At 34.2% G+C, this 18,021-nt stretch overlaps 1 protein-coding gene across 1 annotated transcript in view; it reads right to left on the bottom strand.

Moving 5' to 3' along the window:
- The window catches only part of LOC145676511 (FAS-associated factor 1-like), a gene marked incomplete at its 3' end in the record, with an annotated part of 36,315 nt that extends 18,596 nt beyond the window's left edge, over nucleotides 1-17,719 (bottom strand). Inside the window, 4 exon segments of the mRNA XM_081747331.1 lie at nucleotides 3,911-4,088; nucleotides 5,961-6,246; nucleotides 9,861-9,929; nucleotides 17,563-17,719. Of these exon segments, the coding sequence (XP_081603457.1) occupies nucleotides 3,911-4,088; nucleotides 5,961-6,246; nucleotides 9,861-9,929; nucleotides 17,563-17,601 (572 nt within the window).
- Nucleotides 17,720-18,021: the final 302 nt, after the last annotated feature.

Here is an 18,021-nt window from a genome sequence, read left to right as displayed (position 1 = left end):
ACTGCATTTCATTTGTAGCGAATTTCAAGAAATGCAAGACATTTTATATACAGTAAAGCCTGTCTTCAACAGAGCCTTTACTAAACGGAAATATTTCATGGTTCTATGAATTTCCCTGCGAAAACTGTGTTAAATAACCTTCATTAAACGTAAACTGTGTTACACGGACAACGAAAATCAAAATGAGCCTCTTAACGGAAAATTTCCAAGTTTCGGAGTACAGCAGTTAGAAAATTTTTTGACATCCTATGAGAGGTAAGATGTATTTTGGCAAAACACACAGTGATGTGCAAACCAAAGCAGACACGATGGATGGATATATATATGCTTCAATTGAGAATTATATGAAAAGTCTGAAAGGAGAAGAGAAAAAGGCATTGAGTTTGGAAGGAGAATGCAGGGTAAAGACTTTCAAGATTCTGTCAAAAGTTTAAAGGAACTGCAACATTTGCCTCACGCCGAAATAACAGATATGCTTAGTATGGTCTCTCAGGCTAAAGTTTCTGTGGGAAGTTGAACAGACAAGCAGTGATGTTTAAAAAAAAAAAAAAAAAAAAAAAAAAAAAAAAAAAAAAAAAAAAAAAAAACCACTTGACTACTGGAAAAATTAAGTTAACGTGTGTACAGTATTTTTTCTGTTTATTGTAAGTTCTACGTGTATTAATTCGTAGTAGAAATAAAATACTGTAAACTGATTAAGGTATGTACAGCATCTTTGCATAAGTCTACCTTCGTAAACCAGAAACCTATATTTAACGGAAATTTTTGATAGTCCCATTCGATTCTGCTAAAGACAGGTTTTATTGTATTTCAAATTACTAACCTAGTAATGTTCCTGTCATTTTTTTTTTTTCAACATTACGAGTGTAACACTGGGCCACACATACTCAGGAGACACAATGGCTTTTTTTTTTCCACAAGACAATCTTCACATTATTCTTTTCTGTCTCAACAGTGGTAATTGAAGAATATTACGTGAATTTTATAGATACTTATAGTCATCTGCGTTTCCCAATATAAGTTACTCTTTTCACTTTGTTATATATACACAATGTATGCACGTAATGTCCTCCGGATAGTGTATTAACCTATTTGCTAAAACTTTTATTTATTTATTTATTTGTTTTTAACCAGAACGTAGTCCTAATCACTCACCAGACGAATCATTTTAAATCGTAATTAGCCAATATACGATAACAGTTTGAACTGGTTACATTGTGTACACTGTGATTTGATACAGTTTATCATGTGAGTGCTTAGGACTACGTTCTGGTTAAAAAGAATGCATCGGATGGAAAACCTGAAACACAAATTAAAAAAAAAAAAAAAAAAAATATTACTATAAAGGTTAATGTGCACTATCCTTAAGATACATACATGCATTGTGTATATATAGTAAAAGCAACATATTAGAAAGCATGTGACCATGAATATTGATAAAATACACCTAATATTCTTTAATTATCACTGCTGAGACACAAAAAACAATGTGAAGCTTGTGTTGTGTACGGTATAGGGTATTTATATTTTAAGAAGTCTATTCTCTAACACATCTTTCTTTCATGTACGCAATGAATTAATACCGTAATTCTGATGTTTCTCCTTTCTTCTTCAGGTGATTTTAAGTTGTTTTTTCTTTCTTTCAAGTCCTTTAATTTCTGTTTATTTATTTATTTACTTTTCTCAGTGGATTTCAATCCTTTTCCGACATTACTTTAAGCGATGTTCTTAAGTCATTTAAAACAGCGAGGATTTCCAGGCTGTGAGCTTCACTTGCTGTGATAAACTACAAACTGTGACACTAAAGAAACTTCTTTCAAATTTTCTGCTATTTCATTCACGCAAACCCTTATTCTAAGGTCGCATTCTTAGGAGAAATAGGCGTATGGTTATAAACTTAGCGATTATTATTTGCAAAAAAATTATGCCCATCCGAAATTCATTAAGTCTGCTCTCATTTTTCTCTTTCTTCCTTTTATTGCATTTTTAATACGAATCTATTTTCTTTCGCACATAGTTCGAGTTACTACAAATCCTTGTACTCTCTTTCTCTCTGCCTTCTCCGTACCGGACACTACGAAATGCTATCCTGAACTAAAGTTTCCACGGCAAACCTCATTTGTGCAAGCAATTCTACCCCTGAATGAGCAACAGTTAAAGAATTGATAAATGTAAGTAGTTTTGTAAAATTATTTTCACGGTACCTTTTGCTGAAGCCTGAAGAGAAAATGATGATAACATGATCTAACTTATCACAATATAGGGAATGGTGATGATATTTAATGAGAAACAAGCAAAAAGGCTAATACTCTGCACTAAAATAACTAAACTGAACAGGTTCGTGTTTCGAAGTCTCGGAGCCCGCAACAGCTATCTAGTCTAGCAACGCATCTTAAGAGATTATAACCATAACATCCCAGAGTCATATTTAATTGAGAAAGCAAAAACAACAACGGAACGAAAAATCAAAGAATCATATCACATCCATAAAGAGAAATCCATACTTAATTTGGATAGGGAAGAAATAAATATGATTTGGAGTAATCTTGTCACTACATACTTTGGAAATCTGGACAGCACGAAAAGAAAGCAGTGAACAGCAGTGTACAATGACAGTGAGTGCCTATTCCCATGTGTTTAATTTTTGACAGAAGATTTGTATTTTACATTTCTTAATCCTTTTACTTTTTTTTATTTTATTTTATTTTATTTATTTATTTTTATTATTTTTTTTTTTTTACCCTTCCATATTCTTCTTCATATTTTAAATTCTTTTTGAATTTTAAGCAAGCTGATGATGGAAGAAGGTTCTTCCGAAAGCACTTCTTACATGTTCAAGAAACTTTTTTTTTGCTTTGTTTTGTTGCGGTATTAGCCTTTTTGCTTGTTTCTCATGATATAACTTCCCTAAGAATGCAACTCCTCTAAATTTTTCATGCTAATTTTGTTACACACCCAAAGTCAAATTCATTGTTATTATTATTATTATTATTATTATTATTATTGGTGTTTTCATTTTTCTCTGTAGTATCTATTTAATAGATTCTCTCCATCACTTCTTTAACAAATCATGACATGACTATTTTCATTCGCTAAATGAGACTATCATGCAAGAATGGTGTAAAGGGTTTCCAAACTGAAATTCAATCACAGGTTAACAGTCTCTACAACAAAAATTACATGACATGAGTCGAACAATACTGTTACTGTACCACACTGAATAATGGAAATGCATAATAGAGTTTGTTGATATTGCAATATTTTATCTTACTTCTTGTGTTCAAACTCGCATGAAAGAGTTGGATTTTATGCCATTATTGGGCAATAAGATATTGCCATCAATCAGCATCCAAAAGACAAAGAATACAATGTAGAACCACAGCAGCAAGATAATAGCTCTAATGTTAATCGCGTCAGAACTGTGCAGGATTGGTTTAAAGTGTGTCAGATTGGCGTTAATTTTAATGTGACTGCTAGTTAGCAGATTCCAACTTATTACGCAAATATGAGACATGTTCAAACGGGTTATGAAGAAAGGAGAAACAAATGCGAACACATTACTATGAATAGGATGAACTGAAGGAGCAGTGGGCCACTCTGGATGCGAATTTGATCTTGAATCATACTCACAGAATGATACACGTATACCCCCTTCCCCAATATATATAACTATTCTATCAGGCCTTGTTTCCATATTTTTAAACTAAACACAACAACACATTGAGCAAGGCTATGTGATAAAAATATATAAAAACACAAACACGAATAGTTTCAACACACTAACTGTGTTTTACATATTCTTATCACATAACCTTGCTCAATGTGTTGTGTTTAGTTTGTCCAAAACAATTATGTATTTAAATAACAGTGATAAAATAATTTTCATAATTCTAGGTATCCAACTACTTACTCTTCGTTTCCTAAATGGCCATCTAATGAGATTTCACTGAGAAAGAGGTTGTTTTCCTTTGGTAGATGAAGGCTTTTTAACGATACTAAATCTGAGCTTGGACACTGGGACCAGCCCTGTAAATCCTGATGACAAGTAGGAATTCCAGTTTCGGCTTGAATCATAGTTTTAAGGTTTCCTAGTAATACACAAAAATAATTAACATAAAAAGACAAGTAATCTGAACATGAAAAAAAAAAAAAAAATTATTTTTCAATGAGAGAAATGTTATCGTCGTACTATCAACAGTATTCTCTCATCACCGGTAGGACGCTTGGCGCAAGTTAGATTTCCATACAGTGACGTCTTCCGTTAACTTCTCCGTCTTGGCGCGGGAACTATCAGCTTCAATGCTATCCATTAATCTCAGTCTTCTGCCCTTCATTGTTTACCTTCCAACCTCAAAATTATAATTTATATTTATCTTTACAGAGTTCCTACTGAAATTTATTTCCCTGACCTATGGCAGGAAATTCCCTGATTTTCATGGTAGGTGTCGGATGACGTTGACATATAAATACGGAATAAATAACGGTGAATATTTATATATTTGAGAACGTTCATTCTATAGAGACAAATAGTAATCAATTGCCCGTATGTACATTCCACTTACCTTCCATAAAAACCTGAACAATGTCCATTATAATGGTTGGCTAAGCTTAAATTGATATACAATTAATGTTACAAAACATATCTTATAAAATTTCTCTGATTTCCAATCTTTTTCTCTGAATTGCACCATTTTCCCTGACTTCCCTAACAAGTAGGAATCCTGCTTTACAACAATCACCAATACTCTCCCAACCATTCTTTCATTTTTTTTTAAACCAAATCCTTTATTTTCTACAGAATCCCCTAGTTTCTTGGGAAGCACAGTGACTCCGTAGCAGAGGGCTCATCTCTAGTGTGACGGGTCTTTGGTTCGATCGCAGGCCATGAGTTGAGGATAGACAACAATGTGTTCGTAGGTTTTCTGGAGTACTCCCGTTTTCTCCCACTTTCTCACTCGGCCAATGCTTCCACGACAATTACCCATTCGTCTCCTTTAACCTACAGAGCATAACTGTGGTACGTACAACTAGAAATCTTCTTTCATATTCCTTATTTCCTTTTCATTTTCAAATCAAGTTACGAGAGCCTCCTATACTGAGCACCGACTTCAAAAATGTATGTATTTGGTTGGGAAATAAATTAAGCAGCGCAGTGGTTAGCATACCGACACCATACGTCGGAGACCGGGATTGATTGTCGATTCCGTTAAATACTGTTCCTCCTTTTAATTTAATACCGAAGATACAGTGTGTTGCTTCCTTCGTTTATGATATGATAACATGTGGCAGTAGTGGCTTCGGAAGGGAAGTTACTGAAGGAAATTGGATTGTGTCCCTCAAAAAATTTTCTTTTCAAAATTATTTAAGGGAATTTGATAACAACACTGTCTCCTAGGATTTCCCTCAATAATTTCCCTTCCAAAGGCACCACACTGTCACATTCTGCATACCGCTGGATAAATCATTCCATCGCCATCCAAATGTGCTATAACTCACCTCTGTAGAGTACCTACAGGATGAGCAAAGATCAAAAACGGTTAACAACCTGTATCTCTCAAATCGTTGAGAACAAGACATATGGTCATAGGAACTTCTTTGAGTAGAATGATTTCCCGTATCACCTTCCAAAAGGATAAGGAATATGATTTTCTCCCAGGACATCCTGTATAATACGCAATCATGAACACACAATTTTTCTCATATGTGTCCGCATCGACCTATCACACTATATTAAAAAAGAAAAATAAATGCCCCTCATTTCACTAGTCGATTAATGTGTAAGAACTACTTCGACTGATTTATCCAGAAATTATTTAGTTTACATCTATTTTACACGCTGAGATTAGATCCACTAAACTTCAAAAAATCGAAACATACGCGTGACACGATAAACGCCAGAAAGGTTAGAAAAATGAACATTTTTATTTTTATTATTGCTAAAAGACCGTTTTCATTCTCACCTACAGTCCCTGAATCTGGAACACTAAGCTCCAATACACGATCGCTGTACTGGATACGGAATTTAACCACTCGAGCGTCCTTAGAAGTTGAAGGAAGTGTAATCACATCATCACTAACACTAATAGGCAGACGAGGCGCTGACGACTGGCTGTCTGATCTCCACACTGGTAGAACTTCTGGTGATGAGCTGCAAGAGTTATCCTCTCGTCTGGCATTCATTGTTTGGGCCGTCATCTCCGAAGGCAGAGTCTGCGTCTCCTGTGGCATCACACGATTAATTGCATCCTACGAATGAGACAGAAAATTAACACACTATTTTACACTAAATATAAGGATAGACAAGTAAAAACATATATATATATATATATATATATATTTTTTTTTTTGCTTTAAAAGAGCTCTTACTAACTTGAACATTTAATAAAATAAAATACCGCATTATATTTTGTACTCCGAATACAAGCATGATCACAAATAACATTATTACAACGAAACTTCTGAATAATTAACAACGACGGGACGTGATTCGTTGTTTGTAAATGAGACGCGTCAGTTATTCAGAGGTTACACAAAGGTAGGTCTCACAGAATATGCGGCAATTGTGTAGAATATATCCTAATTTGTACTATATATCAGTTATAAATATAAACATAGGCTAATATCGAAATATAGTATTCAATGTATAAATACGAAAAATTATAGTTCTTTACCTTATGCATATTGGAGTTTTATTTATTCTGATCATTTTGATGTCTTTCTTATTTGCTAACCCTTTTTCCAGGCCCACAGTGCCTTAAAGTATCTAATCAAGTAACTTCATTTTACATATTTAATCATCTTTTTTTCCAATATTTTTTCCAAAGATTTATAAATTTGACTCCTGCTAAAAGAACTTCCACATCTATACAATCACTGAAATTCACTAATTAACGTTTGATTTATTTATTTATTTAAAAAAAAAAAAAATGAGTAGTGAATTTCAGAGATTCGACGGATATGGGAGTTCAGTGCTTTAGTTAGGAGCGAAGCAGATTAAATATCTAAAATGAAGTAACTCGATTACACGATAACGTACCGTGGCCCTAGATGATCCCAGCAGACAAGTAGGACGTTGAAATGACTGGCATATAAGAAAACTATAATACGCGTAATGTAACGTACTGTAATTTTTCATATTTATACACTGAGTACTATATTTCGATATTAGCCTGTGTTTATATTTATAACTAATATAAAGTTCAAATTAGGATATGCTTTATACAATTGCCGCGCACGTACGCTATGAGATTTACCTTTGTGTAACCTCTGAATAACCGACACCCCTCATTTACAGACAACTAATCACGTCCCATCATTGTTCATTACCCAGAAGTTTCACTGTAATAATGTTATTTGTGATAGTGCTTATTTTCAGAGAACAAAATATAATGTGGTACTTTATTTCTTAAATGTTCAAATTAGTAAGAGCTGTTTTAAAGCAAAATAATTATGTTTTTACTGGTCTTTTTTTTTCCCTAAAGGAAAGATTTCAACGAAACTAATAACATAAGCAATCCTTGATTTATATTTACTTTTTTTTTTTTTAATAGAAAGGTTATCTTAAATGCTCATTCACTGGTCAGTTCAGCCTACAAGCATATAAGCCTTCACATATTACAGTACTCAACGTTCTGTTTACTGTGAATCTGAGAGAGGAAATTTCTTGTTGAAATTTTATTGTAAAACATATTTGTCCCTTCATGTTTGAAGTTGGGGGGAAGATAAGCCCAAGGGAAAGAGGAGTGATTTTTCAAGAAAGGGGAGAAGTTCTAAATAGAATTCATGGAAATTCGACTGCTTCTCCACAACTATTTTTTATATATTAAAGATCTTTTAAGATTTCCAGCAGAAATAAATTTACTGTGGAAGAACAAGTCAACTTGTAACTGTCCTATGCCGTGATTCATACGACAAAGATAATTTCTGGGGAAAAAGTTTTCTGTCTACGTACTGTATTATCGGTTTATTTTCAATTTGCAGAAAATATTTTATGTATTAAACACACATGAACTGAGAACAATTCCTGTTCGTTATAAGCGGTTACTAAAACGTGAAAAAAAAAAAAAAAAAAAGGCTGTTCGTGCCATAGAAAGGGAGGGTTCTATCCCGAAATAATACATTTCTGACGGGAGAAAAAGCTGTCCATATTATGAAAATGTTCGTTATTGAGAAGAATCCGTCAAGGAAGGTTTCCCTGAATACACCTTGTGTACTTTTTAAATGTTGCGTTTCTAATACAGTGCACGAATACAATATTTAAATTTTGTCAATATTGTTTATTAGTACTTTCGACAGTTGGGGAAGAGAATTTTGAAAAGAATATCAAAATCAAAGATCGTAGGTTAACACCAACCGTTTGTTGGAACGTTCACCAGACAGTTACTATGTAGTTCTATTACAGCCTGCACTTCCCACTGATAGATCACCTTTCCTTTACATTTCCATACAGTAAGAGATATGAAAAAAAAAAAAAAAAAAAGATTCCGTAATCCAACCAAAATGGTGCTGACGACGCTCCTGAAAAGGAAGGAAATACTGGATTGAAAGAAAAAGATCGAGAGACAAGGTAACTATTTTTGTTCTGAATCTGTGCCCTATAGTTTCTTTCAATAAATAAAACTGCATCTATTCTGGAAATAATTGCATTAGTAGAAATTTCACAGAATATTATCAAAAGTCGAGAACTTTTCACTTAATTATTAAAAATAAACTAGCAGAATACCAGTTCTTCGCACGGGGACAATACGCTTCATTTTGCACATAAAGCGCTGAATTTTGATTTAAATGGCATAGGAAGTGTCACTACTTGTCTCAGTGGCCCCGAAAACTATTGATTCAACACTAATGTCGGTGATTTTCGATAATTTTTATTTATCTCCCCCTAAGTTGTGGATCTGAATTTGGATTTAAACAGCATCAGAAGCTTCACTGTTCATCTCGGCTACTCCTAAAACTATGGATTCGACACTAATATCGGTCCTTTTCGATCATTTTTAAATATCTCCCCTCCCCCTTTACTAAGTTGCATCGTCGTCAAAGTGAAATGATAAAAACCATCCCTGGCTCGAACCTCATGTATGTTGAAAATTTGATCCAGATCGGTCGTGTGGTTCAAGAGTTATTAAGTCACAAACGTAGTCACTTTCATGTTTATTATTTTTATATATCTCCCCGTCAAAGTGAAATGGTAGAAACCATCCCAGGTCCGAATATGTGGCAAATTTGATCGAGATCGGTGTCGTGGTTCAAGAGTTACTAAGATATATATATATATATATATATATATATATATATATATATATATATATATATATATATATATCCTCCCCTATGTTGTACCGTCAAAGTGAAATGATAAAAAACATCCTAGGCCCAAACTTCATCTATGCTGAAAATTTGATTGAGATGGGTCGGGTTGTTGAAGAGTTATGAAGTTACAAACATAGTCAATTTCATTTTCATTTATATATATATAGATAATTCGGCTTCAGTTTAAAGTTACTCAACTGAAATATATTAGTCTTTGACTCCAATTCTCATATACAGTAGATTCGAATCCTTTTGGAAATACTATAATATATAATTACCTATAGCACTAACAAATAACGTGTAAAACTCTTTCTATTAGCCAACCATTTCACTTTTCGAAACCTTCTGCCTACAACATATGTAGCATAGCATATTTTAATTATTTGACTTGAAATAAGAATCCCGATGAGTCAACGATTCGTTTAATTAAAATTCCACTCAATAATATCGGATTCTTCAGAGAGAGAGAGAGAGAGAGAGAGAGAGAGAGAGAGAGATATGGGAGGACCACGTTTCCTTGAATATGACTATAAATGTTGGAAATTACTTACCAGCAAATTCCAGTTAGTTTCTTCTAAGTGATAAATTGCCTCTCCCACATCTTCTATTCCTGTACAGGCCTACGAAAGAAAGGACATGAATATATGTATATATATCACAAACATCATACTTAAATACAATAAATTTATTCATTCTCAATTGCAACTAGGAAGCAATGAAAAATTTCTCTCCCACAACGCTAATACTCCAACTTTTATAATAATGTGAAACGCCACCACTTTAATTAGGCTTAACTCTTACTGCCAAGGATCTCAATTTCTTGATACTATCATAGAAGTCTTGTACCAAAGTGCAAGTGAATATCTATGGAATGATAGCATAAGTAGTTCCTGTATACGCGGGATTCCTAAACCAATTTTCAGTCTATTTCAGATATCTCGAGCTCAAGGCTTTCAGAAGTTCCTTTGCCGATAATATGGTTCACTTACGCGTCGCTGGTAGCCCATATAGTCCGGATTCCATGTTAAGCTGAGGTCTCTGTGTTAAACTCCTCATCAAGACTCTTTAAAAGCAATTGTATCACATCTTAAAGATTCTGGAATAGGAACTTAGGTAGGCCGAAGCAACTTAACAGGTTCAGTCCATAACCAAACTAAATGTTAACAGTAACAAAACTCACCTGTGATGCAGAACCCCAAAACGCCAAAAAATTAAAGATCCGCGAGTCCGGAAAACGGAGGCTACTCCACTAATGTCTCGCAGGCTTCGGAAATAGTTCTGCATGACATTCGTGGCGTTTACACAACGTTCCGTACACATTCTATAGAGTTTCAACTTGGCGACTGAAAGCATCAAGGAAGTACCTGATAATTCGTCGATTCTTCCTTCGTTGAGTCGCGTGGTTACCATCTAGGTTAGTTGCTGGCGATCATGCTATAGCACCCTCAGTGAGTATTCACACTGTGCACGTTTAATGTTGTCTATCTTGAATTTACGTATTCTTACTACTATCTTCCAACAGCGAGAAAATTGCAAAGCAGTGGTCACTGTGGCAATAAGTGTGTCGCACCCAACTATCCTTCAATGGTCAAATAACGATAAATCCTTCGCACAGTTCATCGTTACACTATCGCCGCTCAGCAACTAAAAAACGCTGAGATGATATGGTAACAGATACGACTAATGAAGTTCCCTGTACTAATATCTCTAATTTTCTGGCACTTGAGTTTGTTTTGTTCATACGCATAGCCGTACTCTATTTTAAACAGCGCAAAATGAAAAGCATTAATATGATATATAATTACTTATTGTATGAACAGAGGAAAAATAAAGACATAGTTGGAAATATAACTAATCGTTCTCACATATTTTACAACCTATTACATATATATTTCAGATACTTCATTGTAGTTAGAGAAAAATAAATATGCTTCCCATCCCATGCAGAAATTACTATTGTCTTCGATGCTCTGTACTATTTCCACAACACCTTTGTGCTGAAACCAACAGTCCTGGTGATGACATTAGCCTGATAACCCAGTTAATTATGGGTTTCAATATGATAGCTCAGTTTATAGAGTCGTAAGTGAAACTTGTAAGTTCCTTCATTATCATGTTTGGCCATGAAAATTTATTGGCTTGTATATGTTTAAAGTTGATCGTCTGATTTTTAAAGAGCACCATGGATATTTTCCCCACATTATAAATTTTAAAAATGATAAAATTACCGTAAGTTTTGTTTAGTAATTAAAACTATATATATATATATATATATATATATATTCAGGACTACGTTATATTTCAAGCGCTTCCCGCGGGCACCTTTCGTCAGTGCTTAGACTTCAACATTTCTTTCTGTGCAGGTCTTCTCATAGCTTTCGTAATAACAGTAGTATGTATATATGGATTTTTTTCTATATAGTATAATTTGATTAGTGCACCATAATTTGGTTAGTGAACATCTAAATCAAACCTGTATCTTGTATTTTTTAGGAATCTTATCCTGTAATCTTCTACGTTGCATATGTCTTTCAACACGATGTTCAAAGCCCTGTATGTACAACGTTGCCAAATTTATTTAGTCACATTAGGTTGATATATATAGGGTAAAAGAATACATGAAAGGAATATTATTCAGGTTAGTTTTAATTATTACTATAATGTTTTCCGCACGCTCAATAAGTAATTATAGGTTTTGTTTGTTGAATTTAGTGAGTGTCTTTTGACAGTACTGAAAGTATACGAGATATGGATTTCCAGCTTACCGTGAAATCCGAACCATCGTAATGTGTTAACGCTGTTCCACTGGAATTCGTACCCGGGATTATGTGCACCAAAAGTGCGGGTGCTAGCCACCAGACCAGCGTGGGGACAAAATTAAGGCAAGTGTATAATGAAAAAACATCAAACCAGGTATTAAAAAAATGTGCTAAGAGATGACTGGGATTTTGTGCTCTCATGAAAAATGTAAGGTAATTGAAATGGTAAAAAGTTGTGTGTTGAACAATTGTAGACTGAAAATGAAATCCGTGCTAAGGGCCAAAAATGAAAAAGTTCGATTTAATGCCAAAATGTGGGCCATGTGCCGAACACTGCTCAATTAAAATCGGGCTATCTAGTATTCACTGTGGAAGTAGCTCAAATAATCGCCAAAAGAATGCCCATGGCTCCATGTAATACCAGTTCTGAAGTAAAATCTGGGCTTTTTAGTCAACATTTTCATTTTGGCACTAAGCATGGATTTTATAGTCAGCCTACAATTTATCGGACATTCATATCGAAAGTGCATAGCTACAGGCCTTCCAGCATCACATTGAAAAAATATAGGGCAGTTTGGTTTATACATTAGAATATTATACTCTGAAGCACAATATATATATATATATATATATATATATATATATATATATTGTAAGATAAAGCAATCCTTCACCCCAATGAGCAACTATTTCTTATTGAAAATAGTAAAAACACTATAAAATGCACTACAATATTGTTAGAATTCCGAACATATTCGCACTACCTCAGAAGAAAAAAATAATTAACTCTTATTTATAGGATTACCATGACATTTAACACTTTTAACATTGCCTTATACGAAACTGGATCATGGTAAGGTTCCTCAACAAAGCTTCAATGGGGAAGAATTAGCACATAGTGAGAAAAAGTGCATATGGGAGGATAGGAAAAAAACAAATTTAAAAAAATAGTGAGGATTAGTGACTCCCTCAGAAAAAAAAAAAATACTAAGACACATTTAAGCATATTGCTAATATGTAGCAGTTTAAATCATCACTAGAACTGCCCGTGGCTTGTATTTTTAATAACTGAATCACTGAAAAATATAGGACAAATATACACAAATTCCCAAAATATAGGAAAATAGGACAGCTGGGAGACCTGTAGTTATTGTTTAGCATCAATTAGGCCTTTTCTAACTTTTTGTTGCATCGTTATTGCAACTACACACTCTCAATTCCAAAGTTATGTCGCAAGCAATGCTAAAAGAATCTCATAACACATGGCAATTAGGAGAAAGGTTGATGGAAAATGTTGATTACAAATATGCTTAACAACGACTATTTCATACGCTGAAGTAATGCAGTTATAATATTCAGCTTTATTCTACTACACGCGGAATATGCTCGTGAGTTTATTATAGAGTTAATAGACATGAAATGATCCAATGAAGGTTGTTTGACCATTTTATAGTAAGTTAGTAGATTCCTACATAATTGCTAAGTCCAAAAATAATAATTTTAATTTTTCATCATTTTCAAAACTCAGATGATAGCCACTTCTGTTTGACAATATTTGTTGACTCTTGCGTTTGTAGAAATTTGCGCTGACTTATATTACTCAGAGCTGATGAACCCTAGGTTGATGAAACAAAAACAGTTTCATCCAGAAAAAGAGTATGAGTTTCCCACAACACTATCTCCAAAGGAGCTGCATTACAAGACCACGCTACTAGTCTCCTCTTCCATAGTTAATTGTTTATGACCTATTTGATTACTTCGTATTCCTTGACGTCGCACTACCGCGAATATTGAAATATAGGTATATCGGAATGTTATTGAAGAATATTAGCCTTTAGTGAATACTATGGATACCGATACTACATTTCAGCATGCGATATTCAAATTAACTTAGAGAGTATACGTGGGGCCAAAGAATCTTCACAGTACAGTCTGTCACAAAAAAACAGCACCAATCAGAGTAACTGCAAGAGTTTGATTATATTTACTATTTAAATAAGCCATTCCGTGACATACTGGTATCTACTTGGCGTTTCCAAAAACCTTTAAGTTTGGGAAGGTCAGAGCGATATTTTCCGTTGCAGTAGTTCAGATGCTCTCTGTTTGGTGTCTCTGTACTCAATATGAGTGTGGTTGAGATTTAAAATGCTTGTTTTGTTTGCTTTTCTGGAGCAGTGTAAAGTGAAATTTTAATAAAAATTACGTATTATTGAATGTTTCTTTTGTTTACGTTGTAAACGTAAGCGCTTCAAGTACATTATAAGACGTTGAAGAATGTCATTATTACCTAGAACCTCGAAATATCAGAAAGTGTGTGGAATTAACAATATAAATATTTTTCACAGTGGTGCTATCTTTTTGTGACAGACTGTATATGCGGGGTCTCGGAGACCTTTACTTATTTCTATAATTTTCAATAAGTCTGAATTGATCTTACGGGTATTATTTAGGTTTCTCCCCCAAATCACTTGATTGTGACTCTGCCTCACTAGGTAATGATTACGGTTCGTTGTGTGCAACAGGTGATGAGTATAGTATGAACGTATGGCATAGAAACCAAATGCATTAAGCACCAAACAACTTGTGCTAACTGGTCACCAAAAAAAAAAAAAAAAAAAAAAAAAAAACACGAATGCTACCAAGCAGAGTCAGGGCAGAAGCGCAGCAAGGGAGGTCTGAGCAGTAACGAGGGAGTGTGCCCATAAGGAGCACGCGCGTCGACGACGGTGGGTACACGCATAAATGAGGCCGTTTACAACAGCTCAGTATAAGTTACAGTACCGGCTCCGAAGTCGTCGTTGGATTTGAGGAAGATACTAAATGCCATCCGAAATTAACTATTGTTTTCACATTTGTTACATTTATACCATTTATTTTTAAAATCTATTTATAGCAACAATATATATAAAACAACATTCTCTGCACGTCTTCTGATAATTGCCTGTACAAGCACTTCATTCTCTGACCCCGAAAAAAGCTCTGTAGTTAAACGGAGAGATATAAAATGAGCGTCTTCCATCAGCAACAACAGAGAAAAATGAAAACACACGAGTGTATGCGCCGTTTGTCTAAATCTTTGTTATGGTCTTACAGATGCTACGTAAACTGTCTACGGTTAACAATTGCTGGGGAAGGATTAAAAAAACACTAAATCTAAACTTTATGCCATTAACCACATAACAGTCCATACGAAAGCCGATGAAGGCTCATAAAGAAGCTTTTACTGATCGGAGGTACACAAAAACTTAATTTTCCTAATTACTTACGATTATGTAAATACACATAATCACAATTATTCCTGTTTTATTTCTCTAAGACTTCAAATGTAATTTTATTTTCCATATATTAGTTAATTTCCTCCTATCTATGCATATTCTTCACTAACTACGTATTCATCCATACTGTACTACTGCACAAAAGTAGTACTTTTGGAAGCGCTTAGTGTTGTGAACTCTCTCACATTCAGAAATAACGAAAGCAATTATAAACTTGTTGCCTTATTTTATCAAACAAGAACCAACTTTAAAATACAAAACAACTTGTGCTAAGTGTCCACAAAAAGCACTAATGCTATGCAACCGAGTCAAGGCAGGTGTGCAGCAGAGGGCTCGCGTAGTAGCGCGGGAGTGTGTCCGTAGTGGACCAGGCGTGTCAGTGACGATTGGTATTTGCATAAATGATAATGGAAAAGCAAATTAATATGGTATACACATGCCTGGCGTATGGCTCAACTTCGTGGAACTTGTATGATCATTTTGTAGACAGTTTTTACATAGCATTTCCCTTCATCACGTCTTCCTTATGGAGTAATACATGCTAAAGAACATATTTTACATGTCGTGTTTTCTACTTATTATACATATAAGAGCTTACCTCCTGATATATTTTGATTACTTATACAGTCCTATTGTGAAGTCAATTCACATATTTCTTCCGTAGATTTTATAAAATTATGACTCTCTAAAACAGAATAGCACCGAGCCCCAAAGGAGTGAAATTTTGTAGAGCACAATCGAGTGTTTGCTAGAATCAATCGGCACCTTGCTCCTGCTGCATCACATACCTCCTAGATTAATGAGACAGTAGGTTTGAAACACTGATTCATTATACCCTGATGTCAGTTTACCTAATATGGTCTCACTACGCAACTTCATATAACACTAAACTTCATTAAAAAAAAAAAAAATCACCGTACAGCAATGACCTTCATTGCTTTCTCGTTTGTCTAATGCTTAAATCTCGAATACTTCTATCACTTTCCTCACACTGTCCGAAAAATATGGAACCTAGGGATTAAATTCCAAAGTTGGGCGTCCGTTTCCAGCGAAATTTTTAAAATTTACAGGAAATATATGGATAATTTGATCGTTTGTGTGCTTGATAATATATAAGAGTCTCGAAAAATCTGTTTATTTGTTATATGTAAGCAGTTATAAACATGGGACTATATGGCGAGCGCAGGGGCTAACATATAAACATGGGACTACTTGGCGCAAGGTAACCGAACAGTTGCATTGTGGGAAAGAAACGAGCATTTATGTTATCAACATGGCGAATGTACAGGGGCAATGAACTAGCAGTTTTAAGATTTGTGAAGGAATACATTGATAACGAACAAAATCTTTTAAAAGTTTGTGAAGAGCACGGATTAATGAACGTAATAACAAATTGAAGAAAGTGTGGAAAGGAGATAACAGTGAAAAAACTTGATGAAAGCGGACGCCCAACTTCGGAATATATGCCGAACCTAGCAATGAGGAACACAGTTCTCTTCTCAGTATCCTAGTTTATGCACATATCATCCTCGCTTATGAGTCTTCCCTCTACGGAACAATCCCCGCGCGAGTCCACCAGCTTTCTCGTGCCATAAATGGGATTAGCTACAACTCTTGCTTTTAATGGCTACCTAGATTTTTTTTTTCACTGTCTTTTTCATGATGTATCTCTCCGTCTGCTATATTTATACCCGTAGCAGTTAAGCCCCTTGAAGTACTTCTACACCCAGAAATGTAACTCTTCCCACAAGAAACAATTTATAAGGTACTAGAAGTCGACAGTGATGAAACATGTATTAATTCATTCAACAGTTATTAATTCATCTCTGATCCCATAAACTGAGACTGCAGCGAAACTATTTGTTCTTTTGTTATCTATATTTGTTCCTAATTACTTTCATGAATTATATTCCGCTTTATTGCTGTATACATTCTATAATACTGAACACAAAGATGACCTTGGAATTATAGTTTCACAAATTTGATACTACGGCCATACTTCGGACTTTTAACAGCTGGAGTACGAATTTTAAAATTATGTATAAAGATGAATAAATATTGAAGTCCAGCAATTTCCATGCGCAATGACTCATAAAATAATGAATTGCATTATGTACCAGGTTCTACGATGAAATGACAACTATTGTGCCAAAGCATAAAGGACACAAGACATTCCCAGTACTTATTTTCGTTTACACTTCCAAATCCACAAATATTACCTGAAAATCAGCCAATACTTCTTCTTTATTCTCTGCCATGACTGAAACAATGATATTAATCTATGCTAGAACGTTATTTTGTTTAAAATACGTTCACATTGATATACATATCTTCCCCTATACGCTCCAAAAACAAATGAATTTCGAAATTGGAATTGATCAAAACAGCAGTACAGCGCTAGTGTTTAAACAAATGAAGTACGAAAAGCAATCTGGAATGCTGTAATAATGCAGACCGATGATTTTGAAATTATTTCCTGTTTTGAAAGACGAACCCAATACTGTCATTCATTGCATGCATGATCATATTGTAGACTGTTATTTGCTTAACAACTAAAATAAATAGTTTATCTATTGAAACATAGCAATGCTAAGTATATATATATATATATATATATATATATATATATATATATATATATATATATATATATATATATATATATATATATATATATA

The sequence above is a fragment of the Thermobia domestica genome, unplaced genomic scaffold (assembly GCF_964235325.1).
Source record: "Thermobia domestica unplaced genomic scaffold, izTheDome1.hap1.1 HAP1_SCAFFOLD_186, whole genome shotgun sequence".
In the NCBI taxonomy this organism is placed as follows: domain Eukaryota; kingdom Metazoa; phylum Arthropoda; class Insecta; order Zygentoma; family Lepismatidae; genus Thermobia; species Thermobia domestica.
This window is presented reverse-complemented; position numbering and strand designations above follow the sequence as displayed.